At 39.7% G+C, this 24505-nt stretch overlaps 2 protein-coding genes across 3 annotated transcripts; one reads left to right on the plus strand and one right to left on the minus strand.

Moving 5' to 3' along the window:
* Positions 1 to 994: 994 nt before the first annotated feature.
* On the plus strand, positions 995 to 16059 carry LOC137960270 (uncharacterized). Of its 2 annotated transcripts, none has more exons than XM_068807833.1 (6): positions 995 to 1121; positions 1206 to 1245; positions 1347 to 1397; positions 3586 to 3775; positions 5604 to 5871; positions 15530 to 16059. In XM_068807833.1, exons 1-6 carry the CDS (start codon positions 1044 to 1046, stop codon positions 15740 to 15742), a joined length of 840 nt encoding a protein of 279 aa, XP_068663934.1. In that variant the 5' UTR covers positions 995 to 1043; the 3' UTR covers positions 15743 to 16059. The 2 variants fall into 2 exon arrangements, with proteins under 2 accessions (XP_068663934.1, XP_068663933.1); XM_068807832.1 differs by having other exon boundaries at positions 997 to 1121; positions 1347 to 1427.
* A 4992-nt stretch (positions 16060 to 21051) lies between these two features.
* LOC137960147 (BTB/POZ domain and ankyrin repeat-containing protein NBCL-like) lies at positions 21052 to 24182 on the minus strand. Its single transcript, XM_068807651.1, has 2 exons — positions 23434 to 24182; positions 21052 to 22482 (listed from the first exon to the last, which is right to left on the minus strand). Exons 1-2 carry the CDS (start codon positions 23875 to 23877, stop codon positions 21502 to 21504), a joined length of 1425 nt encoding a protein of 474 aa, XP_068663752.1. The 5' UTR covers positions 23878 to 24182; the 3' UTR covers positions 21052 to 21501.
* Between the last annotated feature and the right edge of the window lie 323 nt (positions 24183 to 24505).

Genomic DNA, 24505 nt, shown 5'->3' on the forward strand with positions numbered 1-24505 from the left:
TCAGTGGCATTAATCGATCATGTTTTATATGTTTATGGCAGTGTATTCTTTGTGATCAATCAAACCTATGTAGGTTGATTAATCATGCTTTTATGTCGGATTAATGAAAATTAGATTGTAAGCATGATGGTGATGTAGCTAAGGGGTTTTAAAAATTTAAGGCTTTCTAATGCATCAATTAAACATGATTGTGAAAATATGCCCTAAAACTCTACAAGTCTCTGTTGTACCTCAAAATTAGAGTTTGGTATTGTCTTATTTACATGGCTAAAGTTCTTAAGACATTTCTATACAACCTAAACTCTAGTCTTCAAATCTTCATTTATTCGCTTGTAGGTATTGTCTTGAGTTTTACCAATTCTTTTGTAGACCTTGATCTTTGAATCTCTTGAATGAATTCCATTTGCAATGTTTAATTGTAAATATTAGTATAAACATAGTCAAATTTTGTTATCATCAAAATATGGATGGAAGTCAACATACAGTGCAAATTAACAAAGGTAACCAATGATAGAAAGTGAAATTCCAATGTGAAAGATGGAATTTCACATTCCATTGTTTTGTTAAGAAATGAGGTGATTCATTTTTATTTTTTTAGGTGAAGTAAATTTCACCACGACTTTCCAAGTTAACTAACGTTTTAAAGCTACTTTCAACAGAAAAAAATGAGTTCACTCATCACTTTCCCTGCACACTAAATGGCCTTGGCCTCTCCTCGTTGAAATCTTTTTCTAAAATTTTTAGGGAGACGTGTGTTTCCTTGAAACTCTGTTCTATCTGAAATGTTTTTCTAGCATTTTTCTGAAACGGCACTAACAGGCAATTTAAGATCCTTAGCAAATGCCCGTAGAGAAGCGGCTTTGGTTCCGGTTTCTCCTTAAAACGGGTTGGGTTTCAAGTTTCCAACCCCAGGACACCATAATGCCAAATTCGGACAAAAAGAATCTGATACGAGTCGCCCAACTTTTACCGGTAGATTGGTTCGTAGATACTCTTGCGGGTAGTAGGTAACAAATAAAAGGAGAACCTCTCGCTGGACCTTCATGAATTCCCGTTCGAACAAGATGATGTCGAGCGGGTATACTACTATAGACAGCCAAAATATATCCGAATCTGTGCCTGTAACTCTCTTTCTCTCTTTTAATTTTGTTACACTTTTATTTTTTCCTTTTATTAGATCTCTAGATCTTGCTCTTTTCCTGCAGGCTACCTCGGCTCCGTATCATGTAGCCGTCAAAGTCGCAGGTTAGGCTTTGTCATTTGCAACTAATTTCTTTTTCTTCCTTTTTGTGATTGATCCGGTTTAAATTTCATGAATCCCGATTCTCGTTAATGAATGGATACAGACTCGAATCTTCAGACATTTCCGCCTTCCGCAACGCAGGGAAAGATCTCAGGTGGTTTCCGCCCGCCTGCTGATGCTGATGGTATTTCTTTTCTTTTCGTTTTGTTACTTCTGTACCTTGTTGCTCATTTATGGAAATTCAGTTTTGATTTGACTGAGAGGATGAATGAGTCATTCGAAGCACGTTCCTATTGAGTAATTCTGAAATGCAATTTCTCACATTTAATTTGTGATTCAACTTACTGTCTGCTGGTTGTGAGTTCTCCTTTAGGTCGTTATGACAATTCTAAATTATTTCGCGTAATTTGGATTGATTCTTTTACTGTTATCAAATAAAAAAACTTGAAAGGAGAGCTATTCAGAGCTTCTTTTTAGTCACCTGAATCTACAATGCGAGGTAAATTATAAAGCTCGGGCAGTTTGCCCATTCATAAGAGAAAAAAGAAAAGGCATTAAATAAGTAAAGTACATCTTGCTTTTCTCTCACCTTGTTGGTTTCACGTACTAGAGCGTGGAGAAGGTTGTCATGATCCACCGTTTGTGTGCTCTCGTTTTTTATTTTTTTCCTTTTCTAAAATTCCTCTAAAAGGGTTAGTTCTCCAGGTCTTGGATCATGTAACGGTAACAGAGAAGGGAAGATATAATCGGCGGCCAATACTATCAGTTGAGGAAATCTTGCTCTTGAAAATAATTCTTTATTCTATCCTCAGTGGATGAGTTTTTTTATACTCCTTATTCATAAGCAGTGCCAACTCTACTTATTGCTCATGATTCTATAGATGGCTTATCTTTTTTTTTTTTTTTTATCTTATCAAATATAAGCAAGGAGGAGCACTTTTAATCAATATCAATTATGAACTGTGTTGAAACTTAGGATTCCATGATGTATAATCAAAGTAAAAGAGAATTAAGGGGTGAAGAAGATGAAAGAGAGTTGTGGAGAGAAGGTTTAGGAGTAGAAGAAGAGGTACGAATTTGGAGAAGGAGAAAGAGGATGGAGAATTAGGGTTATGGACTTAGACCAAACCCTCCCCCTTAAGCTATATTTATAAAGTAACAATATTACAATTATACCCTTCACCCTAGTAAGAGTGAAGAAGAAACAAAAAAGATAAACTAATTACATCATATCTTCCAACAAACTGTTTCACTATGTGTTATTTTAGGTCTGGTAGATGAATATTGAAGTTTGGTTTGTCTTGTATGCGCTGATTTTGAATATATTAATCCATTCATTCATCTATTTTTTAGTAATTATTTATAAGCCCTGGTGCTTTGAAAAAGAAATTATTTACAATTTTTGGGGATGATAAAATGACTAAGTTTGTTACTATCCACTCTTTAAAAGAAAATTTTACAAGATTAAATTTGTTTGATCCTGGGTTTGTGATTCATGAAAAATTCTTTAGGTTTTAATACTTGACTGGATCTCACTTATTTTCAACAATTTTTCCAGTCAGATTTTGTACACTAATTCTGACTAATAACGTTGAAAAGAGTTGTGGTTAAGTTAACTATAGTAATCCATGTATTAAAACTGTTATGTAATTATAGTAATTCAAAATATTACTACCGTTATAATCTTATTGTATATTCCAAGCGTAGCCCACTTGGTAACTTTTAACAACTTATTTCTCCTATTAAGCTATGGTTCTGAGTTGGCTTTTCAACATGCTCCACACAAGCAAGTCAGACTGCAGATGACAACACGAGTAAGTGGTAATTTACTATCATGGACGGATTTGACCTGACCAAAGAACACGTCAATTAACTTGTCTTTGCTTTTCAAGATTTTTTTCTTTCAAATAAAATAAAATAAAATGAAATAAAAAACATTGTTGATATAAAAGCAAGTTTCCTTTCCCATGTTAAGGTTAACCTCTCCACCTGAGTGGAAGCAAATTGGTTATCTATTATTTGATTCTTAATATTGCTACAGATTTTTTTTTAAATTGATGTGATAAATTTTTAATGCTGTTATTTTTCTCAACTCATTTCAATTAACCTGAAATGTATACTTTTCAAAAAAGAAAAAAAAAACCCGAAAGATTCTAGTTGTTCTTTGACTTGTGTATGTTGTAAGGCTCTGTAGGCTTTTGCTTGTAGTCTCTGTCTCTTTTGGAGCTGTGTTATATAAAAAGGAGACAATGGAAAAAACTGGTTTTCATTCTGTGCCTTGACAATCGCTTTTCTGTGTTGAGATATTGGTTATTACTGAAAGTCATATTTATCTTTGGCAGATACGTTCTCCAAACCAGCTGGTGATAATTCTGATGATGCTCAGTCAACTGGTCTGTTTAAAACATTCACAATTGGAGCATACAAACCATACTTTGATGTTGATACTTCAGATGTCTTGGAGAGGATTAAAGAGTCTCTTTTTCCATTTAAAGGAACCTTTTCTGAGAAGACAGCTGACAATCCAGACTTGTGAGCCCTATTAACCTTATTTTAGTTTTATTCTACCCTTTTTAATTGACAAGGTTTTATTGTACCTTCGTCTATTGATGTTAAATATAGCACGTAGCTTACTAGTCTTTTTGCCCTTTCGGTGTCAAAAAACTTTTATTCTAGATTAACTTCAGTTTAGTAAGTCTAGTACATTTGGATTCTTCAATTCATGGTATTTAGGATGTGGTTCATGTGGCTATGCTAGGTATGATTAATAAACTAGAAGCACTATTTAATTGTGACTTGTTTCATTTGATGGCTTATATTTACAGTAGAGCTAATTTTAAAACCATCTTTCCAGTTGTTTATCCAGCTGTTTGATCATGTTTATGTAGTTTCCTAGTGTAGCTTGCTTTTTTAACATATGCTAATGACATTTTACTAATATATTTATTTGACCTTTTGTCAACTTTGTCTCTGTATAAGTAATTCTTTGCTTGCAGTTTTTTCCCCAATTGCTACTGCAAGCAATTATTATGCAAAATCACTGAGATTAAAGCAAGATATGCTCAACAACAGCTGACTATACTGTACATGGGGTGTCTAGGCATCTCAGCTCTGCTATTTCAGGTTCTACTAAGATGGTGCACATTTAAATAAACTTCAATTTAGAGGCATAAGTGTCAAATTAGTGGTTAATAAATAGAATATAAATGTAACTCACTTTCGGTATTTCATGGTTTGACTTATAAAAGCACTTGTTTGCTTGAATATTTTCTTGTATGCCTAGGTTTATGGGAAATATATTTATAAAAATTGCTAATTTGTGACTCTGTACAAATTATTTTTCCATAAACAAGTTAAGTGTGGGTGGTACCATTTGAAGCATGACTAAATACATTAAAGAAATATATAAGCTAGAGGGTTTTTTATTGTCTCCAACTCATGAATAGTCCTCTTGATAATTATAATTTAATAAGGCCTCTAATAGAAATTGCTTATTCCACCTGAAAATAAAATTGTTAAGGAATAGTCCCACATGGATTAGTGAATACAAAAATCTTGAGTTTATTAGTTGGAAAAGAGGTTTTTTAAGTTGTCTAGTCATTTTGGGATGGGCCTTGGACCCAACTTCACATGGTATTAGAGAAGGTACTCATATGTGGGCCTACACCTAAACTATCCACTTGTTGAGCCACAACAGAGTGCTTACACCTAAACTATCGACATATAGAGACACAAAAGAGGGCCTACACCTAAATTATCCACTTGTAGAGCCACAAAAGAGGGCCTACACCTAAAATTATCCATTTGTAGAGCCACAAAAAAATGGCCTACACGTGAGGGGGAGTGTTAAGGAATCATCTCACATAGATTAGTGAGTACAAAGATCTTGAGTTTATTAGTTGGGAAAGAGGTTTCCTAAGTTGGCTAATGATTTTGGGATGGGCCTTAGACCCAACTTTACAAAAACAAGAAAAGAAATGAAAAGAAAAGGACCAATTAGAAACTATATGTACTTCAGCTATAAAGTTTTATGAGCCAACAGTACTAGAAGTTATTTGAATGCCAAGAATCACTACAATCGATTTCTTTGAACTTCAACTTTTGTTTTGTCAGAATAGATGCAAGATCATGTCGATCCATTGGGACCATGAAGAAGCTATTCTACATCTTTAGATAGAATATACTCCAGTTACAAGGTTTTGTTTCCTGTCAATGCAAATTGAAATTTTTAGTACAATGAGAACAGCTGCACTACAAACTTTCATGCATTATCCCTGCTTCTTATACTCTATTTCGATATATTCTACTGAAGTTGTATATTTTGAAAACTCAAGTCATATTGTTCATAACATTCAAACAGGTATGGGCCCTTCTGGATTTGCACAACCTTAATATTTGTTGCAGCAGCAATTGGCACGGTTGTCACTTATGTGGCTCACAAACTTCACAAGAAACAATGGGACTATGATATACACTTGGTGACTTGGTCAGCTGGTTTATTCTATGGATATGCGACGGTTGTTCCTCTTGTTCTTTATATCATCCTAAAATACTTCTCTGCCCCATCTGGTATTGTTCAGCTCTGGTGTTTGTATGGATACTCTCTCTTTGTGTTCATCCCTGCCTCTGTAAGTTTTCTCTTCAAAAGTGTGCAAATTTTCTCTATTTGTTTACATCTACTTTCTGGAATAACGAACTCTTCTTTTTCTACACAATGGTTTTTCTTGGCATAGTTCGATGAAAATGTTATAGGTGACAAATGACCTTCTAATACTTCTAGTTTCAAAATTTATTATTGTCTCTATGAGTTCTGGTTTGATTTAATTAACCGTAGGTGTGATATTGTATGAAAGAGTGGAATCCCTCTTATCCCATGTGGGAGACTGAAGCTACAGTAGGCTTATCTGCTGTCACTGAGCCAATGAAGATGATCTTTTCCAAACTTCGAGGGTCTGGAAGCCTCCCCATCTGCAGATTTTTCTCTCCTTCCTCTTCTCTGCCAGCTCCCTCCCCTTAATTCCTTATTCCCGTAATTAACTGTCCTTAAGGGACAGTCCCATTGCTGCTGTTGCTGCTGGGTGGATCTGCCATGCTGGATGCTGAGTTGTCTCCCCTGTTTCTACCTGATTTGCCCTTCTCTTTCTGCTGTATACCTGTAAGATTGGGGGCCTATCATCACCCTCCTGATTGAGAGGCACCTTGACCTCAAGGAAGGGAACTGGGTCAGAATGGTGGTGTAAGGTTCCCACGTGGCCTCAAATTCAGGAAGGTCCTTCCACTGGACAAGCACCTCATAGGTGCCATCTTGGAGTTGTCGGGTACTGAGGATATGAGCTGGTTGGACAGAGAGTACCATATCATCTGTGAGGCAGTGAGGCAAAGGTTGGCTGGAAATGGGAGGATGAGCCGGCCTTTTTAGTTGTCTAACGTGGAAGACGGTGGATATGAGCATACGATGGGAGGTCAAGGCAGAAGGCCACTTCACCAATTTTGGCCAAAATTTTGAAGGGTCCATAGAAATGGCGGTTGAATTTCTCGTTGGGTTTTTGGGCCAAGGAACTGAAGCGGTAGAGCTGTAGCTTTAGGTAGACAAGATCTCCTACTTGGAAGTGTATGTCCCTTCGTTAAGCGTGGGCTTGCATCTTCATTCTAACATGAGCTTTGTGTAAATTGAGCTTGGGTTTCTCTAGAATGGCATCGCGGTCCTGAAGTTGTTGGTCAACTTCGTCTATCGGCGATGTGGTGAGGGAGTACCGAAGTAGTGTAGGTGGGTCCTGACCATATAAAGCTCGAAAAGGTGTCATGCCCGTGGCTTTGTGGAAGGTGGTGTTATACCAGAATTCCGCACAAGCAATCCATTTAGGCCAATTTCGAGGGTGGCTACTCTCAAAATAGTGGAGGTATGTGGATGGACATTGGTTGACCACTTCAGTGTGGCCATCTGTCTGAGGGTGGGGGTGGGGCTCATGCTTAGCTGGGTACCTGATTGCTTAAAGAGTTCTTTCCAAAAGGTACTAATGAGTATTCTGTCTCGATCTGAGATAATGGACCGTGGAAACCCATGTAGACGTATGACTTCTCAGACAAGCAATGAAGCGGTTTAGGGGTGACTGAGGAGGAAAAAATGGTTGTACTTGATCAACCGGTCCACGACTACAAGGATAGTGTCGACCCCATGAGCCCTTGGTAGTCCGCCAAGTCCATGGAGATGTCTTCCCATATTTGGTTGGGGATGGGGAAAGGCTGGTGTAATCTGACCGGAGCATTGTTCCGTTGGTATACCTCGCAGCTAGCAATGAATTTCTGTATATCATGTTTGAGGCTTGTCTAGTAGACCATGTTGGCTAACCGTTTGTAAGTCCCGTAGTAGCCTGAATGCCCGCCAGAGGGGGTATAGTGGAATTCTTCCAATAGTTGGGGAATACAAGTAGCGGAGGACGACAACACTAGGCGGTTCTTATAAGTCAAACACCTCTTGACGATATGATAAGGCGGGTGGCTGTTGGTGTCAAGTAACAACTCTCGCTGAATTTTGAGATACCCGTCATCCTTATGGATCTCTTGCTCCCACTCTTCTAGTCCAAAGGAACAAACTAAGGATACGGTTGATACCTCCATAGTTTCCTCCTTCCCTGACATCACAACAACAACCTTGTTGTCTGCACTGGGTTTGTATTTGATCTCAAAATCAAACCCTAGGAGCTTGGTGACCCACTTCTATTGCTTCTCCCTCATGAGTTGCTGGTCCATCAGGAAACATAATCTCTTTTGGTCGGTGTGAATGATGAAGTGTCGACCAAGATGGTAGTGCCTCCATTTTTTGGACAGCGAAGACGACTACCATCAATTCCGCTTGTAGACTAATTCTCAAGAATGCCAAGGGGTGCCCTTCTTGCATGAGGACAACCCCTATACCCTTGCTAGAGGCGTTGGTCTCCAACACAAACGGCTTGGAGAAATCAGGTAGCGCTAGACTTGACACCGTGGTCATGGCTTGCTTTAGCTCGTCGAAAGCAAATTGGACTGCATCGGTCCATTGGAATCCTTTCTAAGCAATTGAGTGAGAGGTTCAATGATCTATCTGTAGCCTTTGATGAGCCATTGGTAGTTGTTAAGTTGTGGAGCCTAATAAACGCCCTACGCTGAGTTGGTACGCGGACCGACCTTCCTGGTAAGGTCGCCGTGGGGGTTGGAAGGGGGGTGGGAAGTCCCCTTCCCGGGAGTGTGGGGGCGGAGCCCCTACCCTGGTCCACGATATATTAAATGTTTTTCATTAAGGGTAGTTTGGGAATTCACTCTTGTAAAATGGTTGCCCTAGTTTTCTCTTTATATAGGGGGGCGCCTATTAGGGTTTTATGATTATCATCACCGAGAAGGAGCTGGAGTTGTAGCCTGAGAGAGGTTAGAGAAAACACCTGTAAGTGTGTGCGATTTCTCTTGTAAACTATTTCATGTTTATAGTGGATTACTGCAGCGGCGGAAGACAGGAAGTAGTCTCACCTTGAGGCAAACATGTATAAATCTTGTTGTTGTTCTTCATTGCTTACTTTTCCTTCTTTCGCGATTATTATTATTGCTCTCGTTAGTTTAGAATTAGGGTGTCTAATTCCTAACAAGTGATAGCAGAGCTTTGGTTTGTGATTGAGAGCAATGTCTGGCAGAGAAGGATCGACATTTCGAATCAACAAGTTCGATGGTATGGATTTTGTGTTTTGGAGGATGCAGATCAAAGATTATCTGTACAGTAAAAAGCTGCACACACCACTTTTGGATATGAAACCAGAAGATATGAAAGATGATAAGTGGAATCTCCTCGATAGACAAGTGTTGGGAGTAATTCGGCTAACACTGTCGAAGAACGTTGCTCACAATGTGGCATCGGAGAAAACCATTGTGGGGATGATGAAGCTTCTGTTCGACATGTATGAGAAGCCTTTCGCAAATAATAATGCACATCTCATGAAAAAATTCTTCAATTTAAAGATGACAGAAAATACAAAAATGGCATCGCATTTGAATAAGTTTAACATGATTGTCAATCAATTGACCTCCGTTTAAATTTGATGATGAGGTTCGTTCTTTAATTCTTTTGGCATCTTTACCAAATTGTTGGGAGCCTATGAGGGTTGCGGTCAACAATTCTGTAGGCAACGGGAAGTTGATTTTTAATGATGTTCGGTATACTATTCTTGCAGAGGAAGTTCGTAAAAAGGACTCCGGATAATCGTCGACATCTAATTCTGCCGTAAGTGTCGAGAGGAATTCCAACAAGGGCAACGGTAGAGGGAAGTCAAGGAATGGAAGAAGCAAGTCCAAATTTGGAAGGAATGTGGAGTACTGGAATTGTGGCAAATTTGGTCACATAAAGAAGAACTGCATAACACCGAAGAAAGAAAAAAAGAAAAACGATGCTGCAAATGCGGTGATTGAAGAAGTACAAGATGCTTTACTCTTGTCGGTTGATAGCCCTATTGACTCTTGGGTGTTAGATTCAAGAGCTTCTTTTCACACCACCGCACATCGTGAGATCATGGAGAATTATGTTGTCTGAGATCACGAGAAGGTGTATCTTGCTGATAGAGAACCTTTGGATATTGTCGGTATTGGTAATATCAGTTTGAGGATGTCAAATGGGTCAGTGTGGAAAACTCACAAGGTGAGACATGTACCAAAACTGATACGTAATCTGATTTCAGTAGTGCAACTTGATGATGAAGGTCATAATGTGACTTTTAATGGTGTTGCTTGGAAAGTCACTAAGGGAGCCATGGTTGTTGCAAGAGGAGTTAAAACTGGAACTCTGTACATCACTTCCAGTTGCAAAGACATAGTTGTAGTTGCTGATGCTGTTACTGATTATGACTTGTGGCAGGATAGGCTCAGTCACATGAGTGAGAAGGGAATGAAAGTGCTTCAATCCAAAGGGAAGCTACCAAGGTTGGAAATTATAAACAACAGTTTGTGTGAAGGCTGTATTTTTGCTAAGCAGAAAAGTGTTAACTTTTTTAAGGCTAGAAAGGAGTGAAAGACAACAAAATTAGAGTTAGTTCACACAGATGAGTGGGGGCCTTCAACCGTTACTTCCCTTGGTGGTTCTAATTACTATGTGACATTTATTGATGATGCAAGCAGAAAGATATGGGTTTTTTTCCTGAAAAAGAAATTTTATGTCTTTGATACTTTCAAGAGATGGAGAACAATGGTTGAGAATGAGACAAATTTAAAGGTGAAGTGTCTGTAGTCAAATAATGGGGGAGAATACATAGCTGATGATATGAAGCAGTACTGTACTGATAATGGAATCAAGATGAAGAAACCCATTCTTGGAAACCTCAACATAATGGTGTGGTTGAGGGGATGAACAAAACTTTGGACGAGCATGCTAGGAGCATGAGATTACATGCGGGATTGCCAAAGATGTTTTGGTTTGAGGTTATTAGTACCGCTGCCTATTTGATCAACAGAGGTCCCTCAACACCATTGGATTGCAAAATACCAGAAGAGGTCTGGAGCGGCAAAGTGCTAAACCTTTCTTTCTTGAAAATTTTGGTTGTGTTTTCTATATTCATATTGATTCTGTTGGTAGAAATAAACTTAATGCTAAATCTAAGATACGTTTCTTTATTCGCTATGATGGTACCGAGTTTGGTTGTCGCTTCTAGGATGACCAAAGTTGTAAGGTTCTCAGGAGCAAGGATGTAATCTTCAATGAATATACTATGTATAAAGATAGGTTGAGAACAGAGTTTGAGAGCACAAGTGATGAAGCCAAGAAGTCTGAAGTGATTCAGTTGAGAGATCTTCCAGTTATTGAGATGGAGAATATTGCTCAAGAAGACCAGGAAAACATACCCCCAAAAGTAAATCAGGACATTCCTGTGACTGAACTCAGGAGATCTGCCAGAACAAGCAGACCACCACAGAGGTGAACCTTGCACTGAATTATATTTTATTGATTGATAAAGGTGAACCAGAGAGTTATGAGAAAGTCGTGCAAGTTGATGAATCAACCAAGTGAGAGTTGGCAATGAAGGACGAGATTGATTCACTGTTATCCAATCAGACATGGCAGCTGACCAAGTTACCAAAAGGGAAGAAGGTCTTGCAGAATAAATGGGTGTACCGAATAAAAGATGAACATGATGGAAGCAAGCGGTACAAGGCAAAACTAGTGGTAAAAGGCTTTCAACAAAAAGAAGGCATTGACTACACTGAGATTTTCTCTCCAGTAGTGAAATTGACTACTATTAGAACAGTGCTTGGACTAGTGACACATGGCTTCAAAGCACAAGGAAATGAGAAAATGGTGTGCAAACTTCAAAAGAGCCTGTATGGTCTTAAACATGCTTCAAGACTGGTATAATAAGTTTGACACCTTTATGAGTAGTAATGGTTTCTTGAGGTGCCAGACAGATCATTGTTGTCATGTGAAGAAGCTTGATTCCTATATCATTCTACTGCTATATGTTGGTGACATGTTGATAGTAGGTGTTTGCAAACAAGAAATAGAAAAGTTGAAATGAGAGTTGTCCAAAAAGTTTGCAATGAAAGATTTGGGTATTGCAAAACAAATCCTTGGGATGAGGATTACTAGGGACATTGATGTCTTGAAACTGTCATAAGAAGAATATGTGAAGAAGGTGTTGGGCAGATTCAACATGAATGATGCAAAACTAGTAAGTACTCCTTTGGCTAGTCACTTTAGGCTATCTAAGGAGCAGTCACCTTCTACAGACCAGGAGCGAGCCAACATGGCCAATGTGCCTTATGCTTCTACTATTGGCATTCTCATGTATGCCATGGTGTGCACTAGACTAGACATAGCTCATGCAGTGGGAGTTGTGAGCAGATATATGAGTAATCTAGGTAAGCAACATTGGGAAACAGTGAAGTGGATTCTTAGGTATTTGAGAGACACTATAGACTTAGCCTTATGTTTCAGAAAGTTAAGACTTGGGATTACAGGGTTATATAGATGCTTACATGGCTGGAAACATTGATATCAGGAAGAGTACCACTGGATATGTATACACATTGGGTGGTACAACAATTAGTTGGGTCTCTAAGTTGCAGAAAATAGTTGCTCTTTCCACTACTGGGACAAAATATGTTGCTTTTTCCACTACTGAGGCAAAATATGTTGTTGTGACCGAAGCCCACAAAGAGATGGTATGGTTGTAGTCTTTCTGGGAAGAAATAGGTTTCAAGCATAGGAAGAATGTGTTGTATTGTGACAGTCAGAGTGTTATTCATTTAACAAAGAATCCCGTTTATCATGCTAGAACAAAGCACATACAAGTGCGTTATCACATCATCGGATCGGCTATGGAGGATGGAGTCTTAGCACTTGAGAAGATTTAAGGAAGTCAGAATCTGGTTGATATGTTGACAAAGACTGTTACGATTGAGAAACTGAAGTTGTGTGCAACTTCAGTTGGACTTCTCTTTGAGGATTGAGAAGTTGTTGCCACTGCAGAGGAGATATTGATGATGGATTAGTCTCCAAGTGGGAGATTGTTAACTTGTGGAGCCTAATCAATACCCTATGCTTAGTGGGTATGCAGATTGACTTTCCTTGTAAGGTCGCTGTTGGCGTTGGAGGGGGGGGGGGGGGGGGCAGAGCCCCCGCTCCGGTCCACGATATATTAAATGTTGTTTCATTAAGGGCGCTTTGGGAATTTCACTTTTGTAAAGTTGTTGCCCTAGTTTTCTCTTTATATTGGGGGGGCACCGCTATTAGGGTTTTATGATTATGATCACCGAGAAGGAGCTGGAGTTGTAGCCCGAGAGAGGTTAGAGAAAACACCTGTAAGTGTGTGTGATTTCTCTTGTAAACTATTTCATCTTTATAGTGGATTACTGCAGCGGCGAAAGACAGGATGTAGTCTCACCTTGAGGCAAACCTGTATAAATCTTCTTGTTGTTTTTTGTTCCTTGCTTTTCTTTCTTCTGCGATTATTATTATTGCTCTCATTAGTTTGGAATTAGGGCGTCTAATTCCTAACAGTAGTATCCAATGAGGCCTAAGAAGCCGCGGAGGCCCTTGATGTCAGATGGAGATGGCCATTGGTGCATGGCTGCGATTTTGGAAGGGTCGGCCAAGATTCCTATTGTCGAGATCAAATGCCCTAGGTAATTCAGTTGGCGTTGGCCAAATGAGCATTTCTTGGAATTCACCACCAAGTGATTATTTCCCAATAGTTGCAGTGTGGTCTGCACATGAGACAAGTGAGTGGTATGGTCGGGACTCTATATCAAGATGTCATAAAAAAAAAAAATCCAATATGAACTTATGAAGGTGGGCTTAGAAGATCCGATTCATCAACGTTTGAAGGTGGATGGAACATTAGAGAGACCAAACGCTCACCTGCCTTGATGGAGATGGAGTGTTCCTAAGGCCGTCATGGTGGCAAACCAAGTACCAGTTCAAACACCTGAGAGAATTCCTCGAGGAGAGGCCAACTTTGGGGTCATTGCTTTTGTCCGCTCCATGGTTTCATTGGAAGACCATAGAACTCTACGAGGCATCCTTGTTTTTCCTTCTCCAGAATCTTGATCATGGTCTTCATCGATACCACTACGCTGGCTAGGGCAGGGTCTCCTTGGAAAAGGACCTTCTTCCCCTGGAAGATGAACATCATGGAGAGGTTTCTCCAATCGAGATTGACATCTCCTAGCAGATGCAGCCAGAACATTCCTCGAACGACGTCAGTAGCTTCCATAGCAAACATGTGGAAATGTTGTTTAATGGCTACTTCTTGGATGTTCAAGACTAAATATGGGCACATCCCTTCATCTTTGATATAGTACCCATCGCCATCCTTGACTCCAAATGGTCTGCTCTGGGTGATTGGGAGTCGCAACTCTTGGACAAGGGAGGCCCTAATGAAATTGTGGGACATGCTGCTTTCAATCAGAACGATGACGTTGTGCTGATCTATGGTCCTCTTTAGCTTCAATGTCTGGCTAGAAGCAATGCCTCAGTGAAGAGCGTTGACGGATAGCGTGACCAATTTGTGTAAGGGGTTCCAGTTCTTCGATAGGGGCGTCGTCACAGGCGGAGTGTCTCTTTGTCGGCGTCGATCATTACGTGAAGTTGCTGCAGCTCTCAACGATGTCCGGGTGAGTACTTCTCATCGTAGAGAAAGCAGAGACCCTTCTCCCCCTTCGCTTGAACTTCAACAGTAAAGCCAGCCGTATGGGTCTTCGCTGGAGAAAATAGGTAAACTCTAATCTTCTTCCTCTCTGTTCCATGGTTATTTCTCCTTGATTGCCTCCTCCAAAGTGCCGCTCCTCTTGAGTTACCGATGTCTCTCCTATCGGCGATTTATCCTTGGGTCTCATCCCTTCCTGGAGTTCCAGCAGAAGCTCACGTATTGATTTTATGTCGATTTTGAGTTCTTCCATTCCACCCTTCAATTCCGAAACCTCCTTTTCCACTGCTTTGATTCGGCCTTCCATCTTCGATCTCACCATACCTAGCCCGGCTTCAATCTGATACCAAAGTGTGGGAGACCGATGCTACAGTAGGCTTACCTGCTGTCACCGAGCCAATGAAGATGATCTTTTTCAGACTTCCGAGGGTCTGGAAGCCTCCTCTTCTGCATATTTTTCTCTCCTTCCTCCTCTATGCCTGCTCCCTTCCCTTTATTCCTTATTCCCTTAACTAACTGTCCTTAGGGACAGTCCCATTGCTGTTGCTGCTAGGTGGATCTGCCACACTGGATGCCTGAGTTGTCTTCCCCACTTTCTATCTGATTTATGTTTCTCTTTCTGCTATATACCAGTAAGATTGGGGGCAGGGTGACTGATGGATTGTGGGAACCTTAGTCATTTGGTTGGTTCCACGGCTGGATATTGGTTTCCATACTTCTCTAAAGAAATTAGTTTCCTTGTCTTGTCCTCGTTAAGCATGATAATGAAAACAAACGGATCTGAGAAAAATCTAGGTATTTGGCGATCCAAAAATTTGTTTCTCAACCTTATTTTCTCCGTTAACAGAGAAGGTATAGTAAAATGGAAATTTGGAAACCTAGATAGAACTAGAAGAAAGGTGACATAAGGAAAAATAAACCACCGTAGTGGATACTATTTATTTGTGTAATCTGAAATCATGAATTTAGTACCATTTGAGAGGAGCGTCAAAGAGTAGTGCAAATTTGCTTTTCAATGGTGCTTTTTTCGTGTTTTATGCTGTCTCAGTCGTGATTCAGTTGTGTTCAAAACATATAGAAAACATACATTTTAAGGCAGGATTTTCTAACATATTTTGGGTTCGTGTTGCAGTGTCTGTCTGTTGTGCCTGTGGAAATATTTAGATGGGTAATTGCTGGTGTTGCTGGTTTAATGTCGGCTGCATTTGTTGCCCTCAATCTACGGAATCATATCAGGTCAGCAGGTGAAAGTTGGTTTCTGATTGTGGCAGGCATCTTTATGCTACAGTTAGCACTGGCTGTCGTGCTGAAGGTTTATTTTTTCACCATTACAGTAGGGAATTAGTGAGAAGATTTATGTGGTGGCGGTACTGTATTTACAACAGAATATGGAGTGCCTCTGGAGAATGTGGGTGGACCTTTGCTTACTAGCAGAATTCATCATTTGAATTCTTTCATTTTTGACAAAGTTGGTGGCAATTTTATTTTCCAGCCATTCTCAGTTGTTATTTCGCGTTTGTAGTTGCCTGTTAGCTGCATGGTTTTACCAAAATGAAGAAAATACACCGCCCTACAGCGTCGCTGCGGGACCTGTAACAAATACAAAAGTATTAAGTGATGATTAGTTCTTATCATTCAATGAGCATCTTGTATTTCATGGAAATTGAGGATTATATAATCCTTACGCAAAGGCCAGACTAGCCAACTCTCAACATATCATAGGATTGCCGTTCTTGAAAGTTTGCGCTTTCCAAAACCAAAAAACAGATGCGACTCTATGATTTGTTCTAGATTCTTTCTTGGGGCAAATACTTTTACGCATTATCTCTTCAGGTTGATCACCACCTATTGTATTCTTGTAAGATTATACACCAACTAATAATCTGCCTGGTGCTGCATCATAGGCATATTGGGAACATATGTAACAGTAACCATATACATATGAAATGACAAGAATGAAGTACCAATAATCTGGTTTTACTTGTAAATTTCTTTTCCTTGGTAATTGAAACCCAAAAATCTATGAACTAGCTCATGCTTGACTAGCCAAGCTGATAAATGACCTTGCATCTTCATGATCTCTCCCACATGTGTAGGAGTGACTTAACTACTAAAGAAAAAGAATTTATATAGAGATGGCATAAAATTGTAATTATGTAAGTTGGTATATTTTGTCTTTATGTCTTTTTCCTTTTGAAGCGTATAACCCTAAAGACATTGTAAACATTTTCCTTTAATTATTAACACAATAAGGCATGGGGTAGTGCATTCAAGCATCTTACTTTTGGCTCAAATTCATCCTTACACCTCTCTATTTTTTCCTCTTCTTTCTCTCCCTTGATTTCTTCTCTCCTCTCTTCCAAGAGCTAGATTTTCTCTCTCCTCTCCTTCCCTTGAGATATTTTGTGTTTATGTGTTGACCCTATAAATCAACAAGAGTATTTCAAATTTTTAATGAAGTTTATGAAGATTAAATCATTGCTAATTATCTTGGCTAACACTAAAGCATCCTCCCTTTGCCAAATTCACTAATTCATGGGAAGATATTGAACTTTTGTATTTGAAAAATGTTTTAGAAGATATCTTTGAAGTAGATGGGGATTGGTAGAGTAATCCTTGATTGTATTTCTCGTATGAGTACTTTGTTCAACATGAAACTTGTTATTGGTAGTAAATTATTTATTTTCTTGTTAAGATCCAATTCTATCTTCATAGATTTCTCAAGATACTTTCTTAAGAAGTTTCATTATGGTATCCATAATTGTCTCTAGTTTGGGTGGGCAGCCGGACAAATAGACATCCACAAGAATTAACTTATCAATTCCCCAAATGATACTATAAGAATCGGTACTAAACATCCCCCTTGTAATGGTAGCAACTCCCATAGCAATGACATATTCTGGTTCAAACATTTGCTCATAAAATCTCACTAAAGAAGTGTTGGAAGATGGGCTCAAGCCCACATGACCAAGAAAAGGCCTACACGTCTAAGAGAAATGTATTAGAAGATGAGCTCAATCCCACACGACCAAGGAAGGCTCACATGTCCAAGAGAGGTGGAGGATGGGCTCAAGCCCATAGACTAAGGAAGGCTCACACGTCCAAGAGTAGTGGCAAGATTGTAAATAAAGAGATCTCATAAAAATGGTATTGATGTAATTAGTTTAAGATTTATGGGCATAATTATAATATTATAATTTTATTCAGGGGGAGGGTTAGGATACAAGTCCATTACCTCATTCTTCCTCTTATTTTCTCCCCACCATGCCTTTTCTCCTTTTCTCCATGGCGTAATCCATGAAGTCCTGAAAATCATCATGATATCAATGCATTGATTTTTAAGACTCCATAGTTATGGTTTTCAGGATTCTAGAAACCCATTAATTTTCTTTGCTCATATTGATGCTTCATTTTTCATCGTTATTGGAGCTTTTTTTTTTATATTGTTGCTCATTTTTCTCATGTTGCCCGCCATTAATGTACTTTTCTTCTCTAACTTCTTTCTACAAGTTGCAGAGCCATGTAATCTTCTCATCTTCATGAAGGTCTACAACAACTTCCCATGGGGTGGAAGATTGAAAACCACCAAAGAAACCATACCTTTTTTTCCCTTCCCAATCGGTCTCTCTCCCTGTCTGCAACCTTTGAAGCTCTTGTTGTAATCCTTGAGCAAGAAGCTGCCACCCACCTTCCTCATCAGAATATTTTCTAAAAGAGGGTGAATTCTAAATATGTTAGCAGAGATAGAAATGGGCTCAGTAGCTCAAGCAACAAGGCGTCTGTAGCATCTACTCCACCTACCCCACATAGTGAGGGTGAGATCCTGAATTCCTCCAATTTGAAGATCTTCAGCTTTAATGAACTTAAAAATTCTACGCGGAACTTCCGCCCTAATTGGGAGAAAGTGTTAAGGAATAGTTCCATATGGATTAGTGAAAACAAATATGATGAGTTTATTAGTTGAAAAAGAATTTTCCTAAGATGGCTAGTAAATTTGGGATAGGTCTTGGACTCAACTCCTTATGGTATCAAAACAGGTACTCATATGTGGGCTTCCACCCATATTATCCACTTATAAGAACCCAAAGGGCCTACACGTGAGAGGGAGTGTTAAGGAATAATCCCAAATGGATTAGTGAGAACAAATGTGTTGAATTTATTAGTTAGAAAAGAGGTTTTCTAAGATAGTTAGTGATTTTGGGATAAGTCTTAGACCCAGTTTCACAAAAGGAGAATTTGGTTCCATATTCAAAAGCTAGATTGACAAGCATTTTTAGAATCTTTTAATATCGGAATCTACTAGCTTTTCCGTAAGACAAACTTTTTTATAAGAGTTTCACATAGACAATGACGGTGATTGAAACAACAGACAAGGGTGGAGTAGTGGATGGCATTTGAGACATGAAAGAAAAAGAAAGATGGAAGCTTTGGTGGGTGTTTCAGAGAGGCTTGAAGGATGATGAGAGAGGAGTGGACAAATTCTCTTTTTGATAAAGGATTGTAATGTCCCTAGGATGAGACCCTCGGCTCTGATGCTATAAGAAAATTACTTGAAAAATTGAAGAACTTCTCTAATTAAAATTTTTATTGAAACTTGAATGAATGAATGACATAAGGGGAGACATATTTATACAAAAATTCAACATGTTGTACAATGAATTTAAACAAATTGAAGTCTTTAGAGAGAGTCAAACATTTACTTTCCCACTGAAATAATTCAAAATTCCAAGCTATACTTGTCCCCAATATATTTCATTTTCACATAAGATAGCTCAGAATGTTTTTAATTTGGAAAGAAAAGGATCTGAACTAGTAATGGAAGTGGATAAACCTAAGCACTTGTATTCCAATTCAACTGGATTGGATCGGTGAGGCAAGTCTAGTATCATCTTCAATATAAATGGACAAGAATTATGTGATATATATAAATATATATAGTTCTAAAACTTTCTACCACATTTAAGTGTATGAATTCAGTCTTCTCTCATATTTGTCTTTCTCATGAATAACAAGCCATCAGGAGGGTCTTCAATGGAGAAAGGACTCACTGCATCAATGAAAATGTTAACAGCAACTACACTGTGAGATAGATTTCAGGACAGAGAAAAGGGCACAGAGACTGGACTTGAGAGTTCACCAAACTTTCTCACTCTTTAAAAGGTGACTCATGAATGTCAAAGGTTTTCCATCTATTCCCTTGTTATCCAACACAATGTCATGGCCATTTTTAACAAGTAACAATGACATAAACACATTGAAAAAGAGAGTATGGGTTTAAATCAAGAAACTAAATAGCAAAATAGGTGAGACCTAAATTACATGGAACTCCAACTCATAAGAATCCTTTTCCGGTAACCGGTCGAAGTCGATGTTATCTCTTTTACAATAAAATAAAAATAATTACAATGAACAAATGTTTAGGCATACTCTCCATCCCTTAAGCAGGGCATGCAATAATATAATCAGTTTATAAAAAAAAAAAAAGTTTTACAGACAAGCAATATTTCTTTGGTTTTATGGATCTCCAGCATTTACAGCAAATATCTTAACATCAAGTTTCTTGCAGACAATCTTGACCTTTGTAAAGGACAGAGACAAGATAAAACATTTACCAAACCAATTATAATAACGGATCTGAAAAAATTTCAGTTAAACAGCAATGCCATTGTAATAAAATGTCTGTTTACTGGTTAAAATCTGTTCAATTGCCCGTATTCTGACAAATTAGTAAGGCAAACATTTAGGGTCTTCCAAAAATAGTTAGTGAAAATGAGATAATGATCAAATTCCCAGGGGTTCCAAACAAACCGCCGGTAGGACAACCTGCATATCTCTCTATTGTCAATGGCAAAGGAAGAAGGTTCCCCCTAATGCTACAGCACCAAGATATTACCAGTTTCCTCTGAAAACCTTCAAGTAGAGGTGAAAATGGATACAACATCCTCAACACTTAATTTCAAGAGTTTAGTACCAAAGAGTTTGATCACCCATAAAGTTCCATTTGTCAAGGAAATCTCCATTCTTGTGGAGTCCAGACAAGTACGAATAGTCTAAACTTCTTTTGCTCCTAGAATTTCTTATGGCATACCTTAGCTTAAATTTTAGAGGACTTCAAAAGCTTCGGGATTTCTGTTTTTTTTTTTTTTCATTTCTCCTGATGTTCAAAGACACAGGGACCCTCTAGAGGCGATCAAATAAAGAAAGATAAATGGAATCTCAAAGATCAGCAGCAGAAATACATATGAAGATAGAGAAACTACTGAAGTCTGAAAGATCAAACCAGAGTGGGAACAGGAGGAAGGTTAAGTTAAAAAGGGATTACAGGAACAGAAAACAAGAGAAGACAAAAAGATGGATCGCAAAGAGAGTATCTTTAATAGGATATAAGCAACAATTGGTTGTCGTGTAGTCACACTCATGTTGCAATCATGCAAGACAAGAGATTGCCTTGTCCATAGCGAGATGATTTCGTTCCAGTACAAAATTACATGTCAATCCACAAAAACATGGTCATGTTCCATCAAAGAGACATAATGAAAGAGAGAAGGAAAAAAAAAAAATGGGAGGAGGATATGTTTAAAGAATAAGACAGCTCATTTCTTTGAAGAAGAAGATGAATATCGTCATTCAAATAAAGCCTCAATGGGAGAGAAGAACAGTGAAGAGGAAGAAATTAAGCCTCCTTAAATGGGGTGATCTCATGTTCTACTTCCATTAGTAGGACAAGATGCAACATGGAAAAAAGTATAAACAAAAGGAGTAGGTGAGCAAGAGAAGAAGGAGGAAAAAACAAAAATACAGTCGCAATAAATATCAGACTAGTAGAAACAAGAAATGGAGTGACAGGCCAGGCGAAAAGATTGACCTGCATCTCCTCCTCGATGATCGAATGCAACTCAGATTCTGCCTGTCTGCTCTTCAAGCACCTCGTTCTGATGTGGAAGGCCCATATTCCTACAAAACAGATACCATAAAGGAGGAAGAAGACTTTCTCGGCTTCATGAATATGCTAGACTTGCTGGCACTGGTACTGGCACTGGCATTGTCTTCTTCGCAGGCCACTGGGGAGGGATATATAGAACTGAAAGCTCATCAGGCACAGAGCTAGTAGTCATGAGGAAACATTGACGAGTCACAGCCACCATGAGATCCATGTCGATTCATGGAATCCCTTTGGCTACCACTGCTACTTCTTTCTCCATCTTCATCCATTTTACAACCCAAATGAGCAGCCGCTCCGAGATTAAGATAGACCATTCGAGAATCCAGACTGAGGCTAACCATGGAATTACTGCTGGGATGTTCGGTGTTCATAGGTGGGTAGATAGCAGTAGGGCCAGCACTTGCTCCACCTTCCTCGCGGGAGAGAACGAGGGCAGCAGACTGGACAAGTTCGAGGCAGAGTCTGAGTTTGTTGGGTTCGATGTGTGAAAGCCCGGGGACAGCCCCCTTGAAGAGAAAATCGGAGGTCAGTGTTCGCAGCACATCGAGCGGCGTCACCCCGTCGGAACTCCGAACATTGGGGTCAGCGTGGTGGTCGAGGAGGACGGCCACCATATCGGGACAAACCATTTCGGCTGCAAGATGAAGCGGCGTCTTGCCGGCGGGTCCCGCGGGGTAATTGACGTCGGCTGCTCCGAGCTCGAGCAACGCTTTCACTACCTCTCTACTGCAATTCTTGACGGCGTAGTGAAGAGCGAGGGCCTCATCGAGGTTGAGCCCTTCGCCCATAACCATGAGCTTGACAAGCTCGACGTCGGACGAGTCGAGGGCCCGCTGCATTCGACGAATCTTTTGGTCTTCCAGATCGGCGTGCCCACCGATGTCGTGGTGGTGATGATGGTGATGATGATGGTGGGGCAAGAGCGAGCGGCGGGCGAGTGAGGACTTGAGGCGGAGCTCTTCGATCTTGGCGACGACATCGATAGGCAAATGCTTCGCCAGAACTTCTGGCGGAAGGCCGGATTTGGCGACCAGGTGAGAGCAAGTGGTCCAGAGTTGGTGCATGTCTTGCTTCCTGGAAGCCATTAAAACTTTCATGACGTCCTCAATGGAGGCTTTCTCCACTATGCTCGCCAATTGCTTCTGCACATAAGAGAATAATCGTGTCGTCTCAGTTAAACGCTTTCAGTGAAACATCTGCACATTTCAACGATTCATACACTCCCAAAGTTTACATCCTTTTTAGCAAGATTGTCTCGCAAGAGACCCAACTCAGAAAACTGGAATATTATATAAAGGGGTCTGGACTTACTATATGGGGGCTAGAAAAAGAGTGTGAGATCTATATCGGGAAACTGGTGTATGATATGCAGCAGAAATAAAAGACTTCAAGAAGCTAAAAAACAACTGCATGCATGCATGAATCCGAATCACATCGGTTTGTTCGTAAGAAATGAAAAATCTCAGAAAGAAAAAAAAAAAGAAATAGGGGAAAAAGCAGAAGCAAAAGAACCAGAAGCCCATGAGTAAATCAGTTTTCATTATAGAAAGCAGAAACAAAAGAAAACCACATTCAGAAAGCTAAAATACAACCGCATGAAATCAAAGATATAACATCTTCAGCTTCAAAGATCAAGTAATTCGTGAGAACTCCCTAAGAAAAGAAACCATTAGAAAACTTTTTTTTTTTTTTTTTCCAGTGGGAAAAACAAAAGGAGGCACCAGTTCTTCTTCCTACCAAGATAAATTAGAAGATGGATTTACCAACCGAGAACAATCAGCAGAGAGGGTAGAGGAGAAGAGGTAAGAAAGGAAGCAGAAAACCCAGTATAAAAGAAAAAAAATCAAAACTTCAAGCACAGGAGAAGTTCCAATATAGTGACAGTAGTCCTTGGCTCCTTCACGAAGAGGAAGAAGGATTAACAAGAAAAAAATAAATAAATAAATAAAACACCAACTACAAAACCAACCAACACATCCAGGGGAAATAGAACAAAAAAGGAAAAAAAAAAAAAAAAGGACAGCAAAAGAATCATGGGAGAGGATGACAGAAGAGAAAATCACAAATAGGCGAGAGTCAGAAGATAAAACAACCTGAGTAAGCAAAGCGAGCTGTTCGACCCCAAAAGATCTAGCGGCAGCGAGAGTGTCAAGGGCGAGATCAACGGCGGAAGTGCAATGGGTGTGCCAGCAGCCTCGCTCACCACAATTAGGGCGGGGCTCATGCTTCTGCGGCATAATTGATACTTGCCCACTGTAGAGGAACTGGAGGAGGAGGAGAAACACCTCGTAGCCGACGGAATTGACGGGGATGACATGGGAATTGGGAGAGGGGGAAGAGAGGACGCCGGGCGGAGGGTCAGGCCCGCAGAAGAACTTCCTGAAGAAGAGACTGCGGGCGGCCAAGATGCATCGATGGGCGTGGACGAGCCGCCCCTCCACGCTAAAAGTGACGTCACTGAAGGCCTGACCATTGATCAGGAGATTGAGGTAGTCCAAGGAGAGGGACTTGAAGGACTCCTCAAGGCTGCTGTTCATGATGATGTAGGACAGAGCAGATGAAAGGAGGAGCGCCTTCAACAGAGTCCAGAATATAGACGAGAGAAAGGGAAAGGAGAAAGAAGAAGAAGAAGTAGAAGGTTTTCCTTTTTCCTTCTGTGATTCGAAATCTCGGATGGGTTAATGGGAGTAGATGCAGTAAGTTAACAGAAAGTGAAAAATGATGAGATGGTGGAGCGAGAGTCCCCTTCTCATGGTTTGCTTTCTCTGGTTCCTTCTTCTGCAAATGCCACTGTTGCGTCTTCTTCTATCTAGGCTTTGTTTCTGTTCCGAGATTTCCTTATTTTCTCTCTTCGGCTTCCGGAAAGAGAGAGCGAATTTGGATGGCTGGCCTGGGCGGCTGCCTCATTTAAATAATCATCAAAAAAATCAAAATAAGAAAAGATATATATATTTCCTCTCAAATTCAACCCCTCCTTCTTCCCAAAATTACAAAAAACACCTTCCTCCTAATTAACAAACCATAACTATTATTACCCTTCACTAAACACCACGCTTGAAATTTAGACCCAATGATAACCGACAAGATGATTATGATAAGGAACCATTGACTCGGTGGACCCACCGAGAATGTCATCCTCGTAAATTTTCTCCAATGTAGGGGGTC

Source organism: Aristolochia californica, unplaced genomic scaffold, assembly GCF_029961685.1.
Source record: "Aristolochia californica isolate CCGP_79_NKW_82.1479 unplaced genomic scaffold, dmAriCali1.0.hap1 SCAF_3, whole genome shotgun sequence".
In the NCBI taxonomy this organism is placed as follows: Eukaryota; Viridiplantae; Streptophyta; class Magnoliopsida; order Piperales; family Aristolochiaceae; genus Aristolochia; species Aristolochia californica.

What these genes read in the sequence shown, in the direction of transcription:
- LOC137960270 (XM_068807832.1), top strand. Translation starts at nt 1,044, where the DNA reads ATGAATTCCCGTTCGAACAAGATGATGTCGAGCGGGTATACTACTATA. An exon ending in ATATATCCGAATCTGTGCCT is followed by an intron (nt 1,122 to 1,205) that starts GTAACTCTCTTT and finishes CTTTTCCTGCAG; the next exon opens with GCTACCTCGGCTCCGTATCA. An exon ending in CCCGCCTGCTGATGCTGATG is followed by an intron (nt 1,428 to 3,585) that starts GTATTTCTTTTC and finishes TATCTTTGGCAG; the next exon opens with ATACGTTCTCCAAACCAGCT.
- LOC137960147 (XM_068807651.1), bottom strand. Translation starts at nt 23,877, where the DNA reads ATGAACAGCAGCCTTGAGGAGTCCTTCAAGTCCCTCTCCTTGGACTAC. An exon ending in AGCTCGCTTTGCTTACTCAG is followed by an intron (nt 22,483 to 23,433) that starts GTTGTTTTATCT and finishes TCTTATGTGCAG; the next exon opens with AAGCAATTGGCGAGCATAGT.